At 48.8% G+C, this 26,855-nt stretch overlaps 1 protein-coding gene across 3 annotated transcripts in view; it reads right to left on the reverse strand.

Moving 5' to 3' along the window:
* Osbp2 (oxysterol binding protein 2) overlaps positions 1–26,855 on the reverse strand; it is a 227,059-nt gene that overhangs the window by 71,015 nt on the left and 129,189 nt on the right. Inside the window, exon 1 of one of the 3 annotated variants that reach the window (XM_029567337.1) lies at positions 10,311–10,389. The exons of the other annotated variants lie outside the window; for them this stretch is intronic. Within the exon in view, the coding sequence (XP_029423197.1) occupies positions 10,311–10,389 (79 nt within the window). Of the gene's footprint in view, positions 1–10,310; positions 10,390–26,855 lie in introns of those variants that run through there. 3 annotated transcript variants of the gene reach the window in all.

Raw genomic sequence — 26,855 nt, forward strand, 5'->3', positions numbered from 1 at the left:
AATCAAACCCGGGTCCTCTGCAAGAGCAGTCAGTGCTCTTAACTGCTGAGCCATCTCTCCAGCCTCCTGTGCTGGAATTCTTAGGGGCCATCTATCTTGACTTGGCACTTGGATGGTCCTCTCTTTTGCATAGAGTCAAGTTTGTCAAGGCTCCGGGGCGGGGGGCATTGCAGCCTATTAAACCAAAAGAACCTGCCCCCAGGAAGTGTACTGCACTCTTGAGACTCCTTGGGGACCACTGACCAAACAGACTCATGGCTGTGAGCTTCATTACCTCCATGCTCAAGAGCACACGAGGCCATGACTGCACAAGATGGCACTCCATTCCCCTTGGCTGCTGTGCTTGCTTGTTTTCTTCTCAGATTCCTTAGGCTCTCCCTCCATCCAGCACTAGGGCCACTTGCCACCCAGGGCTCAGGGCTGCCCCAGACATGAGGCCTGTGTGCAGCTATGAGAGCTGGGGAAGCCTGCTCTGCCAGTCTGCTCACCTCTTCCTCCGGCCAGCACTGATCTGCTCTCCCAGCCTGCCCACTGCTCCCACACAGTGATGCTCACAAAAACACAGTGGTGGTACCCTCATCAGCACCTGTCCCTAATCCCCTACCAGGGATACCCTTCCCACCCCTTAGCTACCTGTCTGTAGAAGGTCCTCCATGCAGTGCTCCCTGGTCACCTTTCATTTCATTGCCCACAAGCAGTGCCTTTCCTCAGCTCCTGCATGTTGGCCTCACTGGGTATTCTCAAAATGTCTCTACTTGGAATGACCCGTTACACCTCCTGGGCTTTAAGTCCTGCCTTGACCCGGCCCCTGCTCAGGCCTGCGCTCCGTCCTTGGCCAGGTGAGGAAGGATCAGAAGGAAACTGGCCAGCAAATAAGGCAAGTGGGGACTGGTACCTCACAGCCCCTCTGAGCCAGACTCTAGTCACCTGGATGTGGATGGCGTGCCCCCCTCAGCTTTGGGGTTGACCAAATGGCTGAGAAACACAGATTTTCTGATATATGCAAAGGACCGGCTCTGTTTTTACTATCACTTTAACTCCTCTTCCCCCGCCTTGAAAGCATTCAAACATTCAGTGTTTCCCCCTGTGCTTGGCCTTTCTCAAATGACAAGGAGACCCCCCCCCCCCCGCCAAGTCACCCATCTCTACATTGCCCAGGCACTGAGACTCTGCCCCCAAAAGTGGGTTCTATGCCCTGTGGCCCCTACCTGGGGCCAGGCATAGAGAGTCTAGCAGATTCCCTATCTAGCATTCATTCTGTCACCCCTGGGTAAGCAGGTACCAGTCCCACTTCTGCCTTTGTGGTCTTAGGACAGTCATGTTTCCTCCCTGAGCCTCAGTTTCTCCATCTGTGAAATGATAATGCCAATAATCCTGTTGCATGGATTAGGCCCCTTACATGTGCTATGGTTTGAAACTAAGCATGTCCTCCAAAGGTTCACATGAGAAGGGTCTGGCTGCCAGTGGACAGGTTTCTGAGAGAAGACTGGATCTCGGGGCCTAATTTCATCAGTGCATGAATCCTCTTCTCTGCTCCCTGCCACCAGGGAAGCCATTATGCCCCTCCAAACTCTCCCACCATGGTATTCTGCTCACCAGGCCCAAAAACAATGATATCAGCCAAACATGAGCTGAAACTGAGCCCATCAAAGCCTTCTTCCCTTTCATCACAGTAAAAGAACACTAACTAATATAAAGGGCTCCACAGTTTTACTCCTTCAAAACTCCAAGATGGCCTAATTTTCCAGATGTGGGGTGCTGGGACAACTGTTCTCACAGTACCTTTGCATTTCCAAAGTCTGAACTTATTTCACACACATGGTCCACAGACAACCTAGACAGGCTGGCATCTTCAAACCATCTTTCTTGTCCCCTGTATGAATGACAGCACTAAAACATTGCTCCTGTCTGCACTTAAAACCACGTGCATAAATAAAACCCAGCCCCTCAGTATCATCACCATAAGCAGCTACCACATGATAGGAAGGAGCCAGAGGCTCAATATAAGTTACTGCTGCCAGGTTAAATACATGAGGTGGAACTCTTACCACCTCATACTGAGGCAAGCAGAGGCTCTGCATGTGATGGACCTATGGCTGAAGGTCTCCCTTCCATGGGTCACACTGAGCAACAGTGACCACTGGGTACAGGAAGAACTTTGAACAGGGATAGCCCTGCAGTGATACCTCCTTCCCATGAGCCATAGGTCACCTCCAGAGTTGGCAAGGCTATGCCCTCCTTACCTCTCCTTCATTCCCAGAGACTAGTGTCTGTCACTCATGAGGCCTTGTGTCACAGCCTTACTCTGTTAGTCTGTCCTTTCTGACCCATCTCACCAGTGGGTTCCCTCTCACTTCTTACCTATCACAAAGCTCTGAGACCTTGGGCCTCCTGACCCCCTATCTGTTCCCCATTCTCATCTGTGCCATTTTATGTATCCTATAGTACCCAGTGGATGTTACTCCCTTCAGGAAGTCCTCTGTGATTCGCCATGTTCCCCTAACAGGTTTATTTCTAGACTTTCTAGGAAAGCCAAAAGAGAGAGGGCAGGAGCAGAAAAGCTTCCCTTGGCTCTGATCCAGAGGGAGGACAGTCCCCGCGAGCTAGGAGAAAACCCCAGAGTAAAAGCAGAGGCCAGGACCCCTGCTAGAGGAGAATGCCCCAGCCAGGGATGCTCCACGTCACTGGCCTCAGACAGCCCTTCCTCCACTGGCTTGGAAGGTGGTAGGTCAGCCATGGAACAGCAGTCATGCAAACAGCTGAGCATGCTACAGAGCAGGAGTGACGCAGCCTCTAGCTTCTGGAGCTTCCTGTCTCAGAGAAGGGTGGGCCTGGCATTCAAACAATCTGTATCCACTGCAAAAGGAACCCTAGGAGGGCTGGGGGAAGGGGTGCCTCCAGTCAGGAAGAGGCATTGGATCTTTGAGGCAAAACCTGATTAAAATATGAACAAAGGCCGGGTGTGGTGGTGTGTGCCTTTAATCCCAGCACTGGGAGGCAGGGGCAATGGATCTCTGTGAATTCGAAACTAGCCTGGCCTGCAAGCCAGCTGGGGCTACATAGTGAGAACCTGTCTCCAATAAAAACAAAGCAAATATGGCAAGGGGCAGAGATATTTGGCCAAGAGAACAGAAAACAGTGAGGCTGACCTAGGTTGGCTGTGATACCCCAGCCTGGAGAGGTGGTAGATACAAATCCCTGAGCACTGGAAGGTGATTAGTGCAGACAGCCAGTCCTTTGCTTCTGGCCTAGTGGCCTCATAGGACCTCAGCTCTCATGATATGTGGTGAACAGTAGAGCAGGCACTTCAAGAGGCTGTCCCCAAGCATACCCCACTTGTGGCTTTCTAAAGGGCCCTCCATCCTATGCTAATTCTGTGGGCTCCTTCTCTGCGAATGGTTCCTATTCTAGCATTCAAAGATGATGAAAGAAAAACTCAAAACAATAACAGCTGCGACAAAAACTTCATCAAAACTACTGCCCCTGGCTGGGCATAGTGGTGCACATCTGTAATCCCAGTACTTGGAAGGCAGAGGCAGGAGGGTTTTGAATTTGAGGCCAACCTGGGCTACACAGTGAGACCCTGTCTCAACAAAATCCTACAGGCCCTCAGAACACACAGGCCTCACATTATAGCTACACATTGCCAGGAAGTATTGTCACCAAATTTGCTGGAAGATTGTGTGAAGACACCTGCCCTTGACAGCCTGTGCCAGCTGCTATCACCCCAGTCTCCTCCTGTGTTAGTGACACATGGCTTTGTTCATCACCACTCAGTTCAACTCTCTATACTGTATAAGCTGTAGTTAATGTGAGCTGGGCTTAGAGGACAGTGGCTAGCTCATGGACCAACAACTTAGGAAGTGGCATCTTTGTAGCACTGTGAGCACAGCCTACTCAAGGTCACCTGGCTTAACCTCTATCATGCTGAGCCCAGGGTTCTTGTGTTACAGTCTTCCAGCCAGAAAAGATGGATGAATCTAACACATACATGCATACACAGCACAAAGGCAGAGGGCCGATGAACCCGAGGGAGAAAGCTACTCAGTTTTCTATCATGTGCAACCAACCTGTAGCTCACAGGCCAATGTGGCTTAACACAAAATTGTAAATTTACCTAAAACACTGAGGTTTTGTTTTGTAGCTCAATTGCACCATTCTTAAGAATGAACTTTGAAGATGACAAAGTCACATCACAGGATCAAAGGGTTGGCCAGGTGCTGGGAGCTATTCGTATAAGCACAGCCATTATGTACATTGAGCTGTGGCAGGCTTGCTTGTTTACTTTATGATCTTTCACCTTGACTCAAGAGTTTGTGTGTTTTGTACACAAGTACCGAATTGTTCTGTCATCAGGAAGAATGTGTTGATAATATAGGGAAGACAGTTAAATGGTTGTATTCACAGCAAGTATTTGACTGTTCCTTGACCCTCAGATAGAGGTGGGAATAAAGAGCTGCTGATGCTAATTCAGCTAAGCAAACTGTGGCTATCTGATATTCTACTGTGTAAGAAGGCTGAGCTAAAATAAACCGGGGCTGCAGTCTCTACTGACAGTCCTCCCAAATATCTTTCCATGTCTCTTGTTTTTCTTTCATCCTCACTCCCCCTTTCATGTGCTGTTTTGTCTTAGCCAGCTGGCTCTAGCATCATCCATCCAGGGACCATTATGGAAGAGGGGGCAGAAAGATTGTAAAAATCATGGCTGATTCATGAACACAGGCAAATGGATGCTTCCAGGCCACTGAAGTCTTGCTCATGTGAATCTGTGGTGGTGGTGGCACTGAGCATGGGATCCATGTCAGCTCAGTTAAACAGGTGCTTAAATGGGCAATGAGAAATAAGTGGTAGCTGGTGCTAGACTGAGAATTATTGAAGATTAATTGCTTCTGGGTGAGGGAGCATATGACTTACAGATGATCACTACATGACGTGACTAGACTCCAGTGGACTCATGTACACTGAAGAACATTTCGGTACAAAAGCCTGAATGAGAAAGACTCAGGATGTATGACAGAGTACATGGGGTTTGGTGGGGGAATCGGGGAGGCATGGGTGGGTGAGGAGGTCCGGATTTGATTGGGCACTGTCGTATGAAATTATAAAACCTAAATAAGGGGCTGGAGAGATGGCTCAATGGTTAAGAGTACTGACAGCTCTTGCATGGTTAAGTATGATCAGGAAAAACATCTACCTCTAATTGCTTTATCTGAGAAGTCTATCACAGGGAAATTGAGAAATTAAGGATGCAATTAGAGGCTTTGAAGAAGGCAATCTTAAATAACAAAAAGAAAAGAGCTAGGACCACCCCAACACCCTCTGTTATAGCAGGATTGGATCCACCTCCTCCTAAATCCCTTGAGGTCGCTCCATTTCCCACAGTCGCTGTAGTTCAGAAGTCCCCACCAGGAGTTTGGTATCCGCTCAAAACTATGCAATCCCCGCTACAGCAGGCTATTGGAGCCACAGTAGAACGAGGGTAGTGCAAGGGTTTCAGGTTTTTCCTGTCATAGAGACAGTGGACCAGCAAGGAAATCGGGTGCAGGGCCATGCTCCTGTGCTGTTTAAATAGCTAAAAGAGCTAAAAACAGCTTGTGCTCAGTATGGCCTCACTGTCCCTTCACCCAGGCTTTGTTAGAATCCCTATCCGCAGACATGCTTCCGCCTGGCGATTGGAAGCAGATGGCACGTGCTTGCCTTTCGTGGGGAGTTATATCCCCAGACACCAAGTAATCTCTTACATCATACTCTTTTCATTTTAAATTTTTTGAATTTGGATAAAAATGACCGTTCTGCGGCAGATAGAATGTGGCACCCTCAGTCACAGGATACCTATGCTCAAGTCCGTGGAAGGATCCTTTAATTGGACAATGGAGTGGCCCCCACCCTGTATTGATATGGGCAAGAGGGCATGTTTGTGTTTTTCCACAGGACGCGGATGGAGCCAGGTGGCTGCTGGAAAGGCTGGTGAGGTTTGCCGGATGAGTGCCAGAAAGAGAAGTGGAAAAGAATGATGGGGTGGCAAACGTGGCTGATGATGATGTTCCCACAAGTGATCTTGGCTGAGTTATTATGTTCCTGATCCACCAATACTGCACCCCGCCACATGGGGGGAAAAAGAGATGGTAGTGACTGTGAATGACTCTCGTTAATCACTTGGCCTGCTTCGAAACACCTGATGATGCAAGTGGTGACAAATTTAATTATTCGGGATCGGGAAGCGGGTTGCTTATTTGTTTTGTTAAAAATGATAATAAGTCCAGGTGTGTACAAGTAGATGACTGTGTGCTTGTGGGACGAGGTGGATACTGTACCAATGCCAAAGTGTTATTGCCAAGAGATAATAGAGTAGAGAAGAAAAAAAAATTTCTCCGCAAGCATTTCTACCCTGTAAGCAACAACAGATATTCTAAAAAGGCTGAGAGCCACCTTACCATCGTGGTCCTCTATCACTTCCATTGTGAGTGGTTTAACAGGACTTGGCATGCTTTTCCTCCTATGTCTTTGTTTTCTTCTGGGGGTAGTAAAGCTATTTATGAAGTCCTTGTGGCAAGTCAAGGCTACTGTGCATAATACGAGATTGCGCTCCCTCCCCTAATGGAGGCAGGCAGTCAAAGATGGGTAAGATCTTCTGGGAGAAAGTCAACCTAAGACAGGGCGTAGCTGATGGAAGTTATGTGCCGATGACGGGTAAGGCTTTGCTCTAGCAGAAGACAACCTAAGACAGGCATGGTCCTTCTGTCCTGGATATATCATAATCTGGGGTTACGAAAAATAAAAAAGGGGGAGATGTTGGGAGCTATTCGTATAAGCACAGCCATTATGTACATTGAGCTGTGGCAGGCTTGCTTGTTTACTTTATGATCTTTCACCTTGACTCAAGAGTTTGTGTGTTTTGTACACAAGTACCGAATTGTTCTGCCAAGTCAGGAGGAATGTGTGGAGAATTTAGGGGAGATGGTTAATTGGTGGAATTCACAACACGTATTTGACCGTTCCTTGACCCTCAGATACAGGTGGGAAAAAACAGCTGTTGAAGCTAATTGAGCTAAGCAAACAGTGGCGATCTCTGATGTTCTACTGTATAAAAAGGCTGAGCTAAAATAAACCAGGGCTGCGGTCTCTACTGACAGTCCTCCCAAGTACCTTTTCTCTGTCTCTTGTTTTTCTTTCATCCTCGCTCCCCCTTTCAGGTGCTGTTCATTTCGGCCAGGCCTGCAGGTTTAACCTGCTCATCTGCTCTCAACTTCTCTGAGAAGACTCTACATGTCACCTGCCCTCAGTTTCCTACGCCATCCACTCTTAGTTCATCTCCATCACCAATCCACACACCTCAGCCCATATTTGCCTCTGAGCCCTGTCCTCAGGGAGACAGATTTGGGATTGGTTCTCCCTTCTCTCCTATGGCTTCCTTGTGAATGGAATGAATTCTCTTTTGCAAGGTTCATGGTTTCAGTGACTGATATGCTGTGTGGTATGCAAAACAGACCTGGCTAGGTTACACTGTCAAGGGCTGAACAGAGCTTTCAAGAATCTCCAAAATGGGTTTTTCTCCCTTTGTGGCTCCTAAGGCTCTGTTTGAAGCATAGGACACAGATTACATAAAATATATGGTCTTGTTTCAATTTTGCCACTAGGTAAGGAGATTTAAAAAAAAAATCATTTGGGGGGGTGCCCTTGTGCATGCTGTGGTACTCATGTGGCCATCAGAACAACTCATGGGAGTTGGTTTTCTCTTTCAATCATGTAGGGCCCAGGGACTGAACTTAGGTCATCAGACTTGGTGACAAACACTTTACCAAGTGAGCCATCTCCCTGGCCCCAGGTAAGGAGGTTTAAGGCTATGGTCTTTTAGATGAGGGAACTGAGGACCAAAAAGACTAGAAGGCCCCTGAAGGTCAGGTAATGGCTTGCTGAGGACTAGCATCCTGCCACAGACTCCTCAGGATTGCTCCTCAGGTGTTTACAGCTAGGAGCTGCATGTGGGGCTGCCCTTTTGGAGCCCCCTTTAATCTACTCCTTCCACTCTTGATGGGGTGTGTGTAGGAGGGCTTTGCAATTGCAGATAACACAGAGACAGGGACTCACTGGGGGTTATGTGATCTGGCAGTAGAGTTAGGATGAGACTCTAGGTCTCCTCCTGACCCAGTGACACCATGGGACCTTCAGAGTAGCTGCCCATGAGAGCAACTCTCTAAGCCCCACAGTTCTGTCACTGATCTGGTCATAGGCTAGAATACAGCTCCTGGCCTCCAAGTGGGTAGCAAACCAGCTCCTTCAACTTGCACAAGAAGGGCTCAGGTATGTGATGTAAATGGTCACTGGGTCCCATTCCTAAGGCAGAACTTGTCTAGAGTGACCTCTCATGTCAAATGCCTTTCATGGTGTCTGACCTGAGGTACCAGTCTCTGCCTGTGTGCTGGGGGGTGGGATTCCCTCCACACACACAGTGAGGAGGCCAGGAGGCACCAACTGTGCACAGATGATGTTTAACCAGGCTTCTTGCAGCCTGTCCCTCTAGCAGGCAGAGCCAACATTCATAAACTTGTAGATCGCCAACTTGTCTTGAAAGCTGTTTTGGCTTTCCTAAGCTCACCCTCCCACACAGACAGCACCTCAGGGATACAGCACCTCAGGGATACACCCCCGTTGGCCCCTAGGGATTCCAATGTTGAGCCTGAGACAGGCCTGCTCTTGACCATGATGGTGACCACAGACTCCTACTAATAAAGCAGTAAGCTTTACCTCAGGCCCTGTTCTAAGCACCATGCCCACCATATACAACCTCTGATCATTCTCACATGATCCTAATAGGAGGGAAAGACAGAAGGATGGCTCAGAGGGACCAGGCAGTCAGAAGTCATCCTGGCATTGTTGTGGTCACACAGATGCTTCTAGACAAAGGTATGCATATCTATCACAACGAAGCAGAAAGCAAATGAGCATCAGGTCTGATACTCCTGTTAGCCTTGAATCTTCTATACAATAGCAAATGGTTCTTTGGGCCAATGGAAGCAAAACAATTTAACATCTCACAGATACTTTCTTTTTGACTAACTCTAAAATTCATCCTCTGAATAAATCCATCTAAACTGATAATAGAAGGATCATTTGAACTTTACATAAAGAACACAGATGACACTATATCCAAAATAAAAACTGGAGATTAAGACCAACCCTTTAAAGGCCAGAAAATAGACCTTGAACAAAATGCATTAGAAAGTTTCTTTAAAGGCTTAAGATGGGACCCTGGTACCAGCTCAGGATAAAATACACCGAGAGTGTTTACAACTGGAACACCCAGCCCCAGCCCCCTCCCCACTCACTGCCCCCCCCCAAGAGCCTCTACCTGTCTCAGAACACCCAGGGTTAAATGGATACCCCATGACTTCTAGGCTTGAGGCTTGGTGTCTGCAACTTTGAAGAATGTAGGAGCTGGCCAGACTCCATGAAGCCAGTCAGCAAGCAAAGTTAACTGCAAGATTTATTACAGGCCAAAGGGGATTAATCTCTAAAAGGAGCTGTTTCTAATCAAGGCATGTTAAATGAAATTAACTGCCTCTGTGTCTGTTAAGTCAACAGGGTTTTAAAGCGTCCTGATTTTCCCTAGAGATTCACATTAGCCCAGAAACACTCAGCAAGGTAAACAGCGAGTCTCACTCACGGCAAAATCTCCAATAAAGGTTTCCAGCATCAGGAATGGCAGGCAAGAGACTAGGAGGCTGTGAGGCTCCAACTTTAAGAAAGAGTTTCACCTAACCAGAAGGCAGAGTGCCTGTAAGGTTTGGTGCTTGCACTGTAGGGCAATCAGTCAAGATCGCCATGCTGGAGGGGCATTCTCAGAGCTGGCCCTTGCTCAAACCCAGGTGGCCACTGGAGGGTCATGCAGTGCGCAAGGCACACTGAGGGTGACTCCGGGACAAGGCCCTTATAGTTAGAGCTGCGGTTCTGCTTGAGGGCCTTGGGGGATTGGGAACCCAGGCTGACGGAAATAAAAAATGAGGTGTGGGGGGTAAACATGACCGTCCCTCTCCCCAGCTCCCTCCCCTCTGCATGAACAGCTGGATCAGATTTCTTTTCCTTTTTTGCAGAGGTTAATCGCCTGGTCTTTAACAAGCCGCAGCCCCTTTTCTAAAACTGGCCACGCATTAAGCCTGTGAGCATCGCACGCGGCGGGGTGCGGTGAAAGGGGTTCCCCGAGGCTCCCCGCGATCCCCACGCCGCGAGAGAGTGACATCAGAGGTTCGCGTGGACTGATCATGCAGTAAAGCCCCATTCGGGGCGTGCGTGGGGAGCTGGGCAGCACTAACCCTTCTTAAATTTATTCAGGCAGCCGGAGCTGCAGAAGGAGCGCACAGATGCAGTCTCCCAGCAGCCGCGTCCCTTCATCCCCGAGGCGGGGCGGCCTCCGAGCGGCCGGTCGCTACATGGCGCCGAGCCCCGGGGCGCGCACAGCTCGGAGGACCGCCGAGTGGAGGCGGCGGGCGCTCCTGGGTCCCGGCGACGCGTCACCACAATGCACCAATGCCGCCCTATGCTCTGTGCCCGGACCGGTTAACTCCGTCGGCGCCACAGGGAACCGAGCAGAACGCGAGGGGCAGCGCGGGCTCCCCACCTCCTCCCGCGGGAGCCGGCGCCGCTGCAGCCGGTGCGACCCCGCGAGCACCGGGGCCGCCGGGTGTGGGGCGGGCTTCCCCTGTCCACGTCACGTCTGCATGCGAAAATCCGAGCCGAGGTGCCGCCTCCTGCAGCAGCGAACTGGGCGATGCTTTACAGCAAAGGAAGGATGCCCTTGAGAGGCAGAGGCACGAGGGAAATGGGGATGGCCCGGAGCCTGCCGGTGATTCCAGGAAATTGAGATCATCTCTGAGACCTGGTCACCTTCCAACCCCTCAGTGGCAGTTGATGCACCTGTGTCCAGCCACCTGCAGCCACCTGGTCACCTTCTAGGCAACAGGCGGGGCCCCAGGGACTCTAGCTCCCTTAAGCTCTGCTGCCACAGGACTGCAGGCATCCAGGGACATGTCTCTGCCCAGACCTGTATGAACACAAAGGCCCTGTCCTGCTCTATGTCCTGTTCTATGTGGGAAGTCTGGTGTGGGCATCACAAATCCAGCTGTCTAAATGTGAGCTTCTTGTGGTCCCCTAGAACCTTCTAACTCTTCCTCCACCCCCTCCCATCCTCTAGCCCCACAATCCTTCCAGTTGCTCAGCCCAGACAGCTCAGAGTTTGACTCCTCTGCCTCAAAGACCCATATTGGCCAGGTCAGCACATCCTGAGGGCTGTCCCCATGAAACACTGGCAGGTTCCCATTGTTCATTACTCCTGTACTCTCCCTTTGCCTGCAGACTCCCTGTTCCCACTCTGGCTGCCCACTGTCCAGTGGCCCAAAGGATCTAACTCAAAGTCAGACTCAAGGTCCCACATAGAAACTCACTTGACTTTACTCCATCACCCTTGTGTTCTTTCCTTCCATCCAGCTACTGCTGGTGTCCTGGTGTAAACACAGTCCACACCCCAGCCAGTCCCACTCCTTGACTGGACTTGCACCAACCAGTATGTCCTGTTTCTGTCTTGTCTCTCCCAGTAGGTTACAGGCCTGACCCCCAGGACTGGGCTTTACATTGTTTATCCATCACTAATAACACCTCACCCAACATCACCACCTCACAGGAAGTCCATCAGTGGGCTTTGGCAAATTTAATGAAACAGAATCTGTTTTCACCAGTTTAAAGACTTTTCAAACACACCATTACTGAACTCCTGTTTTTACAGCTATCAGACTCAGGGAAGGGGAGGCAGGGTTGGTCTGGGTCAGTGCGTCCTTGCAGGCCTTTGAAGCAGCTGGCCATTACTTCAACCAAGGCATGGTCAACCTTGACATTGTGACATGACATTGTCCTCTACAAAGTTCATGCTCAGAACCATGCAGTCAAGTTACAAAAAAAAAATTAGCAAGTTTCATAATATTTAAAATAAGATTGTGATTTTTGTGTTGGGCCACATCCCCAGCTATCTTGGGCACATGCAGGCCATGGGCCACAGGTTGGACACACCTGAGAGAATCCATCCTTAGCTATGTGAGAGTCACTAACCCAGTGGCTATGAGGCATTTAACCACTGTGAGCTTTGTTTTTCTAGCTACAAAATGAAGAGCCTCACAAGGATGGAAGTGAGTCTCCAGGTGCCGAGCCATGTGTGGGGCTACACTGGTTCGTCCTTAGAGAAGGACCACACTGGGAGGAGCAACTCCACCAAAAGTCTCTTTTACAGAGGTTATGAGGACTCTCAGGGAAAGGCACTTTCTCAGGATCACCAGGCTTGCCTAGAAACCCTGTTTTGAGAGGTCATTCTCTCTACCCTGCTCTGCAGAGTCCTTTAGGCAGCATCCTTGTTTCTGAGTAACTGAAGCTTCATGAGCAAAAATTTCCATGAGTGGAAACTAAAGAAGGGTTTTGAATACTTCTGGGGAAATGTTTAGAAGCATATGTATGTATATGTAAATGTTTAGAAACAATGTATAGAAACATATAGGCTATCTATTTGTATCTGCTTTTTAATCTTTTTAAAACATTTTATTTATTATTTTTATTTTATGTGTATGAGTATATTGCCTGCATGTAGGTAAGTGCACCTGTGTCATGTAATGCCCGAGGAGGACAGAAGAGGCCACTGGATCCCCTGGAACTGGAGTTACAGACAGTTGTTAGCTGCCATGTGGGTGCTGGGATTCGAACTCACGTCTTCTGCAAGAACAACCAGTGTTCTTAACTGCTGAGCCATCTCTCCAGACCCTAATTTTTAAAATTTCTACTGCTGTGTGTATATGATATGTGTATGTGCATAGGTGTGTGCATGTGTGTGCCTGACATGGATCATGTGTGGAGGTCAAAGGATAAATTTGGGGAGGAAGTTTTTTCTTTCTACCATAGGTTCTGGGGATCAAGCTCAAGCCCTTGGGCTTGAGCAACAAGTGCTTTTACCTGCAGAGGCATGTTGCGGACACTGTGTGTGTGTGTGTGTGTACATGTGTACATGTGCATGTGTGTCGGAGATTGACATCAATTGCTTTTCTGCCTTATTTTTGAGATAGCATCTCTCGTTGGCTCTGGAGCTCACCGACACCGGCAAGCCCCAGTGAGCACCTGTCTCCACTTCTCCAGCCCTGGGATTACAGGTGTGCACTGACTTGCCTGACTTTTTGCGAAGGTGCTGGGGCTCAGATCTCAGGTCCTCATCCTTGTGTGGCAAGCACTTTACAGACTGAGCCATTTCCTCAGGCCCTAATCTTCCTCTTTTTGAGATGGGGTCTTGCTATGCTGCTCAGGCTAACCTGGAACTCCTGCCTCTGCTTCCCTAGCAGCAGGACTGCAGGGTATGCTCCCATTCTTAGCTTACTGGCAATTTTTTAAATCTTATCTTTCCAAGACAGGATCTTCCTGCAGCCCCAGCAGGACTGGAACTCACCATGCAGTCCAGGCTGGCCTTGATCTCAGAGATCTTCCTGCTTCTGCCTCCCAAATGCTGGGATTAAAGGCATGTGCCACCACGCCCAACTTTACTGGCAATCCTTTAAGGATTTGCATGTGCAAATCCAAGGCAGGATATTTAGGCACACACTCGGAGTATCATGTATATAGAAGCTGAAAGACTCTGGAGAGCTGGGGGAGCTAAACCTGTGTGCTTACACTAATTGCTTGCTGGCGTCCCTGCCCATCTCTTAGTCCACTGTCTAACCGCCCTCACTTAGAGGCTTAGCTGAGAAGTTAGCAAACAAAACACATCTAAAGAAAGTGAAATGGTAAAGAAAAAATATAAAAGAAAATCTTGCAGCCCTACACACACACATACACACGCACACACACACACACACACACGCACACACACATGCACACACAGTCACCTTTCTATATAGTTATTTTACACTGTGAGTCATATCAAAACCTTCTCAGGTTCTGCTCATGCAGAATGTTTAAAAGCCTCCAACTTAGTTGAACAGGTAGCCAGAAGGGCACCGATGAGTCCTTAAAAAGGATAGGCTAGCTGAAGAGTTGTGGGTAAACAAGCAGCGAGGAAGGCAAAGGGACCCAGCTGCCACTTCTCACCACTGGAACACTGTTCACCAGGCTCTGTTTGCACCAGGTCCCCCCTCTCCTGAGGCTCATGGTGTGTAGATACACACTCGGCTAAAATTCTTGTACACATATTGGTGTGTGCACCTGAATATGTGTTTGTGTGTTCACGTATGTACATACATATCCACCATCCATTCTAGTGCTGAAAGCAAGAGGAACAGGTCCCCCAGGTACTGACAAGCAGGCCCAGAAACTACTGCCACATCTCTAGGGCACAACATGGCAGTATAGTGAGAGCCACAAGCAGGTCCCCACCCTGCAGCCCTGTAGTAGGAGGGGAAGAAACAAAATACTCTGTTCCCATCACCACTGGACGCAAAAACCTAGACAGAACCTAAGAATCCAGCTGTGGGTGAACATGAATTGTCAGTTTCATGGAACATGGAGCCATTTAGACTTACACAGGCGATGACAATGCAGAAATAAAAACTCACACTTACAAACAAAATGCTGAAAGAAAACAAAAGGCAAATCACACAAAATATCTGTCACTGAGTGATAACTAGACATAAGCAAACTTGTTAAAGCTGCAGATTCACAGGCCACCAGCTTGAAGTCTAGGCATGTTCTTCTCCTGGCTCCAGCACACCCTAGTGCTGAATCTAGTCACTTGTGTGTCTCTTGTACCAGACCGGGGACTCCCTGAGGACAAGTACTGTGGCCTTTTCTCCCTGTTCCCAGCCTCTGATGTGACCCAGCACATGGTGCGTAATGAGTGAATGAGCACAAGAATGACTCAGTGACAGATCAATGGATTGGCTGCCCGCAGCAGTTTACTCATCAGGAAGCCTATCCGGCCCAGCCAAGCAAACCACACCACCCCCTGCCTTTCCAGGCCCTCCTCTGATGCCCCATCAAGACTGTGTTTTCAGTAGATGCTTCTCACAGTCCTCTCTTTCCTCTAAACCCCTTCCTTCATGTAGGTAGAGAGCCCACAGGTGAGGAAGACCTTGGATCCTATAGGAGCAACACCCCATGGCAGCTTCCTAGTCATAGCCTCTACCACTATGGGCCTTGGGGATTTGTAGCTCCCCTCTGGGTCTCAGGCTCATCACTGAAAAGGGCTGAGGCCTGTGCTCAGCAACGATCCATTGCACATGGGGCTATATGGTAAGAATGAAGCCCTTAAAGGAAGCAGTGTTCTAAGAATAGCCACACATAGGTGCTGACTGCCATTCTTATTAATAAATGATTTTGTGCTGAAGCCAAAGAATTAATTCAAGAGCAATTTATGAGAACAGGTTGCTAGGCAATTAAAATAAACTTCCAAAGGGGGAAATTTTCTGTTTATCATTGATTATTTTAAATGAAAAAAAAAACACAAAAAAACGGGGAGAATGTACCATTCAAATCAGCTTGAGGAGAGGGCAGCTTTGGGGCAGTGCCTGGCCAATTCTGTCCCATGTGCCCTGGGCTGTTGGGGCTGCAGAAGAGGTAGAGTCCACCTCTGGAGGCTGTCCTGCGCTATCGTCTCGCCAGCAAGAACGACGCGACACACTCAGGATCCTTCTGCAAAAAAGCTTTAATGCATCTTGAGAGGGAGAGCATAAGCTTACAGGGCGAAGACCCCGAATGTCGGAAACCCAGACCTTATATAGGTTAGTAAGCCCGTCTTGGACGTGGCAACTCTTGATTGGTCGCAAACTCATCAGCCCATATCACGCCACGAGGTAGGCAGAGACTAGAAGGTGGAAAATTACTTCGGGCATGCGTACTGACTTATTTACTGCTCAGTATGAACCGGATGTGAGCGCCATCTTGTAATGGCGTCTGCAGGGACGGCAGGCGGCTCCCCACAGGAGGCCTAGCCTGGTGGGCAGAGGGGGAGCTGCCTGCTTGGAGACCAGCTTTCTTGGAGGGTCAGGGAGCACAACTGGGGTGAGTGGTTTCATGCAGCTCCAAGGATGCGGGCCTCTTAGCTTCCACTCAATTGTTTCTGACAGTTACTAACCAATAAGCCCTTTGCTTGTTGGAGTTCAATATTCCTCTCACTAACAAATCCCTTAAGATAGTCAAAGGGCTAGAAATCATGAGGGACCTCTGTCCATAGCTTTGTCTTCGATCATTATTTTTTTTTCCTTAAAAAAAATGAGAAAAGAATTGAAAATACAAATCTATTGCAGAACATACCCCTTTGTTAGTTATTAACACAATTTAATTAACGGCCTGATGTGCACTTTTAAGTCTATTAAAATGGCCACAAATGCATTTAGTTATTAACACCTACTCATGTCACCAGTGAAATTCCAGGGCAGCTGCCATGCTCCCATAATGGTGGCATGGAACATCTGTCTATAGATTCATTCCATAAAGTGACAGCTCATTGAGGGCTATATTGGTGCTGTTACCTTGAACTCAATAATCCAACTCCTGAGAATTTCCCCTTGGAAAATAATTCAATAGAAGCAAAAAGCTTTCTGTACAGAGATATCCACTGCACTATTATCTGTAAAAGCACAGACAGGAAACTCAAATGCTCAACAATTGAAGGATGACTCAAAACTTGAAGAAAACATCAGCTCCAAGGAATATTAGACAGCCATTTAAAATGATTATAAAGACTGGGAAACTGTTAGCTCTAATGGCAAGGTAAAAGGGCAAAACATGAAGTAGCCTGTTCAGGATGCTAATGATGGGGTCAACAAGAAAAGAGGAGGGAAAAGGAATGTATGAAAATCAAATACAACTTTGTGAGGATATGAGATCACTGGGCAATTTCCCATATTTCAAACATTCTTTGCTTTCTAATGCAGTCTTTCCCACAGTGACAAAACCACATTCAATCTGTGCTTGAAACCCTTTCCCAAGAGGAGGAAGGAGGAAGAAAAGATTCTTCAAAGACTAAGTGCCTGACTCAGGGAGGGTGTTATCAGACCCTGGGAAGTAGGACATGAGGCAGCAACCAGTGAGCAGGAAGTCAGGACAGTGGATCCCAAACAATTCTAATATCAGTCTGACCTCCTTGGGGTAGGGCTGGGCCTGGGGGTCAAATGCAGGAGTCTAAACTGGGTGACTTAACACAGGTACAGGAGCCTCTCTGAGCCTCAAGTGATTCTCACCCAGACATGGTTCTCTTTCCTCTTCTCTCCCCTCCCCTTCTCTCCTTTCTCTGTGTCTATGTCTCTCTCCCTTCCCTCCCCACCTCCTCTCTGGCTCTCTCTCCCCTCCCTCCTCTCCCTTTTCCCCTCCTCTCCCCTCCTCTCTGTTTCTCTCTCCCCCCTCCCCTCTCCTCCTCTCCTCCCTCTGTGTCTCTATCCCCTCCCCTCCTTTCTCTGTCTCTCCCCTCCCCTCCTCTCTGTCTCTTCCCCCCCTCCCTCCCCTCCCATCCCCGCCTCTCCTCTCTCTCTGTCTCTCTCTCCCCCATCCATTCCCCTTCCCTCTCTCCCTGTTGTGTTCTAAACCATATGTCCTAAAATTCCTATGCTGAAGTCCAACCCCCAGAATGGGACTACATAAAACTAAAGTCTTTAAAGTGATAATTCTGGTCAAGTGATGTTATAGAGTGTAGCTAATCCACTGTGACTTTTAAGAGGGGGAGATGAGAACATGGACATACAGACTGAGGGACAACCCCATGCAAGTCAAGGAGAGAGGCCTCAGAAGCAGCCAAACCTGCTGGATACTTTGACCTTGGACCTCTAGACTCCAGAAGTGGGAGAGGAAGTTTCTGTTATTTAAGCCCTAGTCTGTGGCATTTTGTCATCCTGAGCTGACGAATACACTTCCTTATGGCAAAGCCCTGAAAATGATGGTACCAGCACAGGCAGAAGCTTAATTGAGAAGAATGAACCAAACTAGGGTTGGTTGCCAGGCACCCCCGCAAGCCACTTCCCAAAGTGGGGCTACCCTAGAAGAGTCCAGTCGAGCTCAATGCCCAGAAGGAACTGGCTTAAGTTCAGAGTGGCTGTGAAGCCCAGTGGAGGACAGCTTCTTTCATGAGCCCTGTGGTAGCTGGAATGAGGGTGAACAGCATGGACAGCATCCTGTGTAGCTGGCAAATGGACATAAAGGGGCTTTGCCAAAAGTGAGAGGATCAAGTCTTGGTCAAGCCGTGCATGCAGCATGTTAAGCCTCCTGATCCTTTCCAAACCTCTGACAGACAGACCCTCCAACTTAAGCATGCAGACATTCATAGTACTGCCATAACGGGAACTGTTAAAAGCTACAAAACATGGAGAAAGTACTGGCAAAATATATGACCCAACAGAGGAGATATAAGCCAAGCTAGAACAAGCTTCTTATAAAATAGCATAAACCCCAAATATCCAGAGTAAAATGGCTAAAGAAGTGAGTGACAACCTTCAGAATGCACACCACTGGTCAATAAACAGGTCTGGTGGGAGATGGACATATTTGTGGGGGGTCGGGGGGGTTGAATGAGAATGTCCCCCCTTAGAGGCTTCAAGTATATGAACACGTGGTCAGTTGGTGGCACTGTTCAAGGAGGTTCACGGACCCTTTAGGAGGTGTGGCCTAGCTGGAGGAAATACATCACTGGAGGGTGTGCTTCGAGAGTTCATGGCCTTGTCCCACTTTGAGTTGTTATCTCTTTGCTTCCTGTGTCTGCTTGAGGATGTGCGCATTCAGCTTTCTGCTCCAGTCACCTCTGTCATCATGATGGACTCTTACCCCTCTGGAACCATAAGCCAAATAAACTCTTCCTTCTAAAAGTTGCATTGGTCAAAAGAAACTAAAACAGTGTATCTCTGTGTGTGTGTGTGTGTGTGTGTGTGTGTGTGTGTGTGTGTGTAGGACAGAGGACAACCTTTAGGAGTCAGTTCTCTCTTTCCACCATGTGGGTCCCAGGGATTGAACTCAGGTTGTCAGGCTTGGTGGCTGAGCCATCTCACTAGCTCTTTCGCCTTATTTTTTTAAAAAATATTTTAGTTTTTATTTTTATGTTTTCAAGTGTATTGCCTGCATGTATGTGAGTGCACCCATGTCATGCAATACCTTGGTGGTCAGAAGAGGGCATTGGATCCCCCTGGAATTGGAGTTAAGGACAGTTCTTAGCTGCCATGTGGTTACTGGGAATCACACCCAGTTCCTCTGCAAGAGCAGTCAGTGCTCTTAACCGCTGAGCCATCTCTCTGGCCCCTGGCCTTATTTTTTAAGACAAGGTCTCTCAGTGGACTTGGAGCTGACTGATTGGCTAGATTGTCCAGTGAGCACCTGGGGCTCCACCTCCTTCCACCCCACCCCTAGCACTGGGATTACAGGAATGCACTGCCATGCCCAGCCTTCACGTGGGTGCTAGGGATTCAAACTCAGGTCCTTATGCTTGCACAGGAAGCACTTGACCCACTGAGCCATCCCCCCAGGCCCTTTACTTTCTGTTTGGGCAGCAACTGGATCATGCTCACTGATCTTTATCATGTATACTCTTTGTCACCCAGAAATTTCATTCCTAGGAAGCTGTGTTATGGAAATATACACACTACAGCACTCTCTGGAATTGTAATAAAATGTAAAGAATCTCATTACCTAACAAAAGGGAACATTAACAAAATTATTTTAAATTGACATAGATCTATTTGTATGGACACATAAGAATCTTCAAAATACATTAGGGTCAGGGAAAAAGCAAGCAACAGCATAATATGATCTCACTCATACCTGTGGAGGTATATGGGGGCACATGCCCTTATATGGTTCTAGAAAGGTTTTGCAGAAGGCGAGGGAGATGGAGGGAGGTGAGGAAAGATGACTAAATTCTGCACTATATATTTCAGAATCATTTAAATATTTCACAACATTGTGTTTCCTAAGTGAATGTAATTTCTCAACAGATACCGATAGGGGCAAACATGCCACATATGCTCACACTGAAACTTATGAAGCTCCTGGAGGGACACGCTGATGGTGGAAGGTCAAGCATAAAGGAGGCTGGGGAAAGGGTAAACTTTGGGACAGGAAGGCCCAGAGGTCACATCAGAGAAGCCACCACATCAGTGCACACAGACCAACCTGGCAGGCAGCAATCAGAGAGTGGCTGGATCATTTGGCGCACCCGTGGCACAATCCCCATGAGACGGAGGAGCAGAGCTGCCCATGGCGATGGGCCCTGCAAAGAAGGGACACAGCTGCAACTAGGTGTGGGGGACCAGGGATTGGGAACCTGTTGTTCAACCAGGCCTCAAGGCCTCACCCCACCCTCAGCTTCCAGGCTGCTGACAGAAGTGTTAAGGTTCAGATAGGCCCGCCCCCTCACCAACAGGGCCTCCTGGACTTTACAAGCCCCTGAGAAAAGGGAACTGAGCTGATAAGCACCCTGGTCTTTGAAGTCAAGAGAAGCAGACTTTTCTCCACTGTTTGCCCAACACAGCAGGCTTCCCTTTTGATCTCTAAAGAGACCAGGTTTTAACAGTCCCCCTCTCTCCCCTGCCCAACTTAAAAAAAAAATACATCTTCCTGCCTTCTGTAGGAAGCAGAAGCCTCCCCCTTTAAAAAGACCCCAGCTCACAACCTGGGCAGATATTTTCCCTGCCCAGATGGGAATCTGTCCCATGTGTTCCTTTGCTAATAAACTCTACTCTGATGGCGTTTTATCTGTGTCCTGGTGCTTTCTCCTGATCAACCGGATTCATCCATAGGCTACTTTATCTATCAAGAAGTTCATGGCCATCGGCATCAGGGACCACCAGAGTAATGGCTGTGGCTTGCAGATGAGGTCCAAGGAGAGGACACCTGTGGGGTGTCCAGACATCTACCCACACTCACCTCTCCAGGCCTCTGCTGAGCCATGCAATCAGAGAGGTGACAGGAGAGGTGACAAAAAGAGTAAGAGGGTTTCCTAGGCAAGTGCAGAGAGAGGACATGGGGAGAAATAAGACACAACAGGCACACCCCTGCACAGTCACTGAGCCCAGCGGCCTTGCCAGAAGCTCTCACAGATCCCTTGTGATACCAGTCACCCCTTTTTGGACTCCTCCACTTCCCGGTGCTCCAGCTACAAACTTGCTGCTCTCTAACCTCCTCATCCCTCCAAGGCAACCCTTATCTCCATGTTCTTTCCACTCTGTGTAATAATGTCTATGGCCATGGCACACACGGTTATCCATCTGTGTTTCCCATTGGTACTGGAAGTATAGTCTTCCCTCCAAGCTCTAGACCTTCACAACCACCTGTATACCCCCAACTCTGCCATCTACAGCAGAGCCTGACATGGCTCCTCTGTTCCCTCATGGTCACCTTTCTGTCACTGACCATTCTTTCTGTCCCCAAGCTGCATACCTAAGGGTGAGCGGCTGCCATATCTATTTCCTTAAGTGCCTGTGTATAACAAACCCCAGCACCCTCTTCTCCACCTGAACCAGCTGCCCCCTCCTTGCTTCTGAGGCCTCAGCTTACATGTCTACCCTTTCATATCCATCCTTTGGGTCATCATAGGGACAATTTATTGAAAATATCATTTCCCCCTGCTGTTTCCCTGCTAGCTCCCTGGTACCAACAGCAGCAAGCCTAAATTCAAACTCCTTTGTATATTACGGCCTACAGGAGCTAAACCTTATGGGCTTCTGCATTCCCAACTCTTGGCCTTGTCTTCACTTGTCCTCCCCCTTGCTCTTCTCACCTGGCCTGAGGTGACCTGCCCTGCTCTGCTTGGCTGAGTGCTGCTCAGTTCTGAGCACAGGGTATGGCTCCTCTCTCTGGGAGCTTCGGTGGTGGTAGGAAGGCTGCCTGGAGAAGACCACAGCTCAGAACTCTTACCATACACTGACTCAGGATGATCTGATGGGGTTTTTCCCCCCTGCAAAATGCTCTGTACCTTGAGAGCCTGGAAAAGGTTGAGTTGCCAAAACCTGGGAGGCTTAAAGCAACATAAATTCATTCTCTCACAGCTTTGGATGCAAGACATCCAAAATCAAGGTATCAATAGGACTGTACTCCCCTCAAATGCTCTAGAGGAGGATCCCTCTTTGCATCTTCTGGTTTCTAGTGATCCCGGGAATTCCTTGGCTTATGAATATCATTCCAATCCCTGCCTCCATCTTCCCCGCACTGCATCCTATGGTATTATCTTCTCCATTCCTTCCCACCTTCCTCCTCTTCCTCCTCCTCCTCTCTGTTCTTTCTGTCTCTCTCTGTGTAGTCAGTCTAAATTTCCTTCATCTTATAAAGACTCCCATCAAACTTCAATAGGGACCACCTGAACGACCTTGTCACAAAGATTATATCTGCAGAGATCTTTTTCCTAAATAAGATCATATTGACAAGTACAGAGATTCCAACCCACAGAACTCACTTTGACTTTACTGATGCCTCGGACTGCACCTGATGCATTAGCAAATATGATTCCTGGGAATCATCACCTGAGCAAGACTGATGAGGTCTAGGTAAGGGAGGAAGGTGGCCTGAAGAAGGCACCTTGGGCCCAGAGGAGATGGGGGAGGGAAAGACCACATTCAAGCACCACCTGGAAGTTGAGAGCCAGCTGTACAGAAGGCTCTGCTCTTTGCAGTGCTGGGACCATGGCTGGCCTGTAGGAAGGGCCTCCTGGCCAGGCCAAGGCATTTGCCTTCCCCCAGAGGCAGGAGCTCACCAGGGAAAGCGCCTTAAGAGACCAGTGACAAGAGCATATCTGCAGTCCTGAAACAGTCATTGCCTGAGGCATATAAGGGCACATGGTAGAGGGGACACATGTGGGAAGGCAGCCAGGTGGAAGAGTATTGCAAAAGAGTCAGCCAGTAATGAGAAACTGAATCAGTGCAGTGACAGCATAGCCTGAGGGAAGGAATAGAATCCAGAGAAAATGTGACAGGAAGACTGACTGGGCTGGGCTGCTGGTGACAGGAAGAGGAAGGAGTGTGGCTCACAGAGGTTGGGAGGTGGAGGAGGGCTGGCACTCAGGGTTGGAGACACAGATGGGGGCCAGTACCTGGAAATGCAGTCCAGACAATAAAGCCTGCCTGAAAGGGGTCACATGGTTTAAAATCATGAAATGCCACTCAATTACAAAAGCAGGCTCACGTACATGAATGGTAAGTAACCACTGAGGCAGGTTGTGAACTCAAAGCAACTATGAGAGATCCACACTCACTTTGTAAATAATTCACCTTCATGGGAGGCAAGCGTGTCTTTTTATATCAATGCCTGGTGCCCAGGCTGTTGGCAGCAGGAAAGATGAGAGAAATGTCTGAATTAAAGACTCAACTCAATGACCTTTGCATAGCCTCATCAGCCCATAAAATAGAAGTCCACATAGCTCCCTGGACTTAGGAAGCTTTCTTGGACAGAGCCACCAGCAACACCCAAGCTCCCTACAGAAGTGATATGGTGCAGCCCAGCCGAAGCAGTTCCTATCCAAGAGAGTAGTTGGGGACAGGATGATCTGGGAGGCCAGACGTTATCTCCTCTCAACTGTGATTCAGCCTGCATCCAACTTCTGCTTGTCCTTCATCCTTTTGTCACCCAGGCTGGGACACTATCACCACAGTGAGAAGAGAGAACTAGATTATGCATCTGGAGATGGGGTAACTGACTGTATTGTTCCCCCTTCTAGGCCATGGGTTCATGTGTTCCTGTTATCATGCTAGAGAGGCTGGTGCTAGAGTTGGATCTTGGGCACCTATGACCAAGGCTCTTTGAGTCTGGGTCTCTTACTTTGCATAATAAGGATGATGGTAGCTCTCATCTCACAGGCTAAGCACAACTGAGTTGCTACAGGAATGTCAGGCCTACTGGAGACAGAACTGACTGGGGCTAGCTGCTATTGCCAAGGGGTATGTGGGACATAGATGGGAAGATGCACACTGCTTGGGGGGCTGGGAGGGAGAGAGGGAGAGAGGGAGAGAGGGAAAGAGAAAGAGAGAGAGAATCAGGAGGTACAACAGTACAGCCTGTCCCTGCAATAAACCCCCCCGCCCCGTGCTGAGAAGTCTTTTCTGGCCTTGGGCATTAAAGCTCTCTTCCTTCTGAGGGGAACAGTCCCTTTGTCTTTTTATAGCTTCAAGGGCAGTCCTCACCTTGAGAACATCTCCAGTTGGACCAGGCTACCCCAGGTCAGCGACTGAGTTATTCTGTGGCCCCCACAAATTTGAGTATAAACATAAATTTGGAGGGATTTTGGCTGAATGCATTTGAGTGCCCTGAACCCTAGTGGAGGTAAACTATGGCAAGAGACATTAAGAATAACATCGAGCACCCATGTGCTAATCCTGTGCCATGCCTTCACATACCAGGCAGATAAGTATTGCTTTCTCCATTTTCCAAATGATACATCCAAAGCACAAAAGGGCAACCCAGGATCAACTGCTTTCACCAGAATAAAAGTGGTTCTATTGCTAAATATTCATCATGTCATCATTTTTGCCTTAAGAAATCCAACAGGAAGATTATGTTCATATTTCTTATGCAAGTTTTCTACATGTGCAGGTGTATCTGTGATGTAAGCAACAGAAGGACTTCTGAACACAGAGGGTGAACTGGGTCTAGGACTAAGTATCATCAAGTATCATCTAGGACCAAGTAACCCTCGGGTAGTATCTCCTTCAGTTACAGGAGAATACAAAACTGCTTTCATTATTAAGGAGGTTTTAAATTGTTCAGAGTATGGGTAAAAATAGGTAGCCTGATTACATTACAGGTATGCAGCATGCTAAAAATATGCATGCATCTCTCAACTTGATCTAGCTATGGAAAACTTTTGGGCTATGAATATAATTTTTCTGAACAAATGACAGGCAAAGCTCAAGTATACTGTTTTCCTAAAACAAAAACAATGGCCCACTGGTTAGCTAGCCTGCTAGTATATTTTGATTTCTTATTTTTATGAAACATGTCAGCAAGTATGGCAGAGTAGAGTCATGAGTCAGCCGTCCTTCCAAGGATTCATTCTCTAAAGGGGTTCATTCATGCAGCCAAATACAATGTGCTTCCATTGCTGGTTAAAATATACTTTGAGGTAGAAAAAAAGTGATAAGAACATTGTATATAAAGTACATCAGAAGTGCAGTTTTAATCCTTCCCCCTTCATGACCTTTTTTTCTCTACAAAACATCAGTGACAGACAAATGGTAACCTGGTACCAAATGCTCTGCTTTAAGAAAGTAATGCTAATGCATTCTTGCCATGCATTTTCACCAGCACTGCAGCACCACTGCAGTTTACTGACCCAAAACCAGCACATCACCTCATATCAACCTCTCATTTATTTCATCGGCATCATCAAGCATCTGATGACAAAAGGCAGCTGCCCACCAAAGTCCTATCTGATGCATACAGCTTGGGCTAGACAGAGTAAAACATACATTTCAGTCTTCTAGATGAGCCCATCAAGAATCAGAGAATTAACTATAATCCACTGGGTTAGCATAAGTACCTCACACAGCTTAGGATTTAACATTAGACCTCCAGGGCCTTGGGGGATGGCCCTTTACCTCCACCTCCCCTCTTCACTCCCTTTCTTCCCCAACATACCCAAAGCCCTTTGTCTAGACATTCACAATCCTCCCCCAACAGCCCACCCACCCAACTCCAGGAGTTAAGAGGTCGTCTATCTATCTGTCTGACCTTGCCAGGTGATGGAGATGGGGACCGACTGCTGGTAGGACCGAAGGCAGAGGTAGCCCATCAAGTTTAAACACATCTCCCCCTTCAGCTGGTGGCTCAAGGCAGGAGGGGGCAGCTTTAAGGGCTGAGGAGGCCCAAGGTTCCTCTGGTTGGGTATTTCCCAGAGTGACCTCAGACTGCTTACTCAGAGGCACAGGCAGGCTGGAGAAGGGCTTTTCCTGTGACAGTCACCACTGCAGTTTAAAATCCCCATTGTGTATGCTGGGAACACACACACACACAAACTAGCAGAAGAGTGCCTGTCCAGTATCCACTCCAAGGCACCTCTGCCTGAGTACAGTTCACAACAACTGCCAGGTGCATGGATGTGACCCTCACCCTTGAAGCCCTGGTCATGGCAGTTCTGGTGCCTAAGACAAGAGGGAGATAGGGCAAGGGCTTTACATTCTCTCTTGCAGCCCCAGCAAAGACTGAAGCTTGCCTTCCTCTGTTAAAAGATGGCTGGCCTCTGTCTGGGCTGAATTCCAATGGCTAGTCTTCCCAGGGCCAGCCCCTAGCACAGAGACGGGAAGCTGTCTTCCTTGGGGCACCAGCCTGGGCAAGCAGTCCCTGGTGCCGAACTGCTGGCTGCACACAGGGTAAGGAGAACATGCCTCCCTCTTGTCTGACTTCTGGCTAAATCCTTTGTCCCCTGGCTTGTGCAGGCAGAGGGGCCTGCCCTCTACTCCAGGGCTGGGGCTAGTGCAGAGGCAGAACTTCGAGCCCTCAGCCCTACTGGCTGCTCAAGACTAGGACTGGGAAAAAAATGACAGTGGGGAAGGCCAAATGCCAAGCTCAAGAGATCCGGTACCTCAGGATCCTCCTGCCCCAGCCCCACTCAGCCCTGCCCAACTCACCCCAGGGAGGGGTTCTCGAGTGTAGATGGGGGTCCGGTCCCGGGGCTGCGGGGGCTCTGCCAGCTGCCGCCGCCGCCGCCGCCTTCCCGCCGCTCTCTCAGTCCATCCCGGTGCAGTGCCGGCTGCCACCGCCGCGCTGAGCCCGGGAGGAGGAGGGCGGCGCTCGGATTGGGTGTGTGCTGCCCGGCAGCCCCGGGCCCGCCTCCCCGCCGCGGCCGCCGCTTCAGCACCACGGACAGCGTCCAGCACGCGCTCGCAGAGCCGTTCGCCTGTGGGTCCTCAGCCGGAGAGCGGCTGGGCGAGTCACAACCC

The sequence above is a fragment of the Nannospalax galili genome, unplaced genomic scaffold (genome assembly GCF_000622305.1).
Source record: "Nannospalax galili isolate Female #2095 unplaced genomic scaffold, S.galili_v1.0 scaffold259, whole genome shotgun sequence".
In the NCBI taxonomy this organism is placed as follows: domain Eukaryota; kingdom Metazoa; phylum Chordata; class Mammalia; order Rodentia; family Spalacidae; genus Nannospalax; species Nannospalax galili.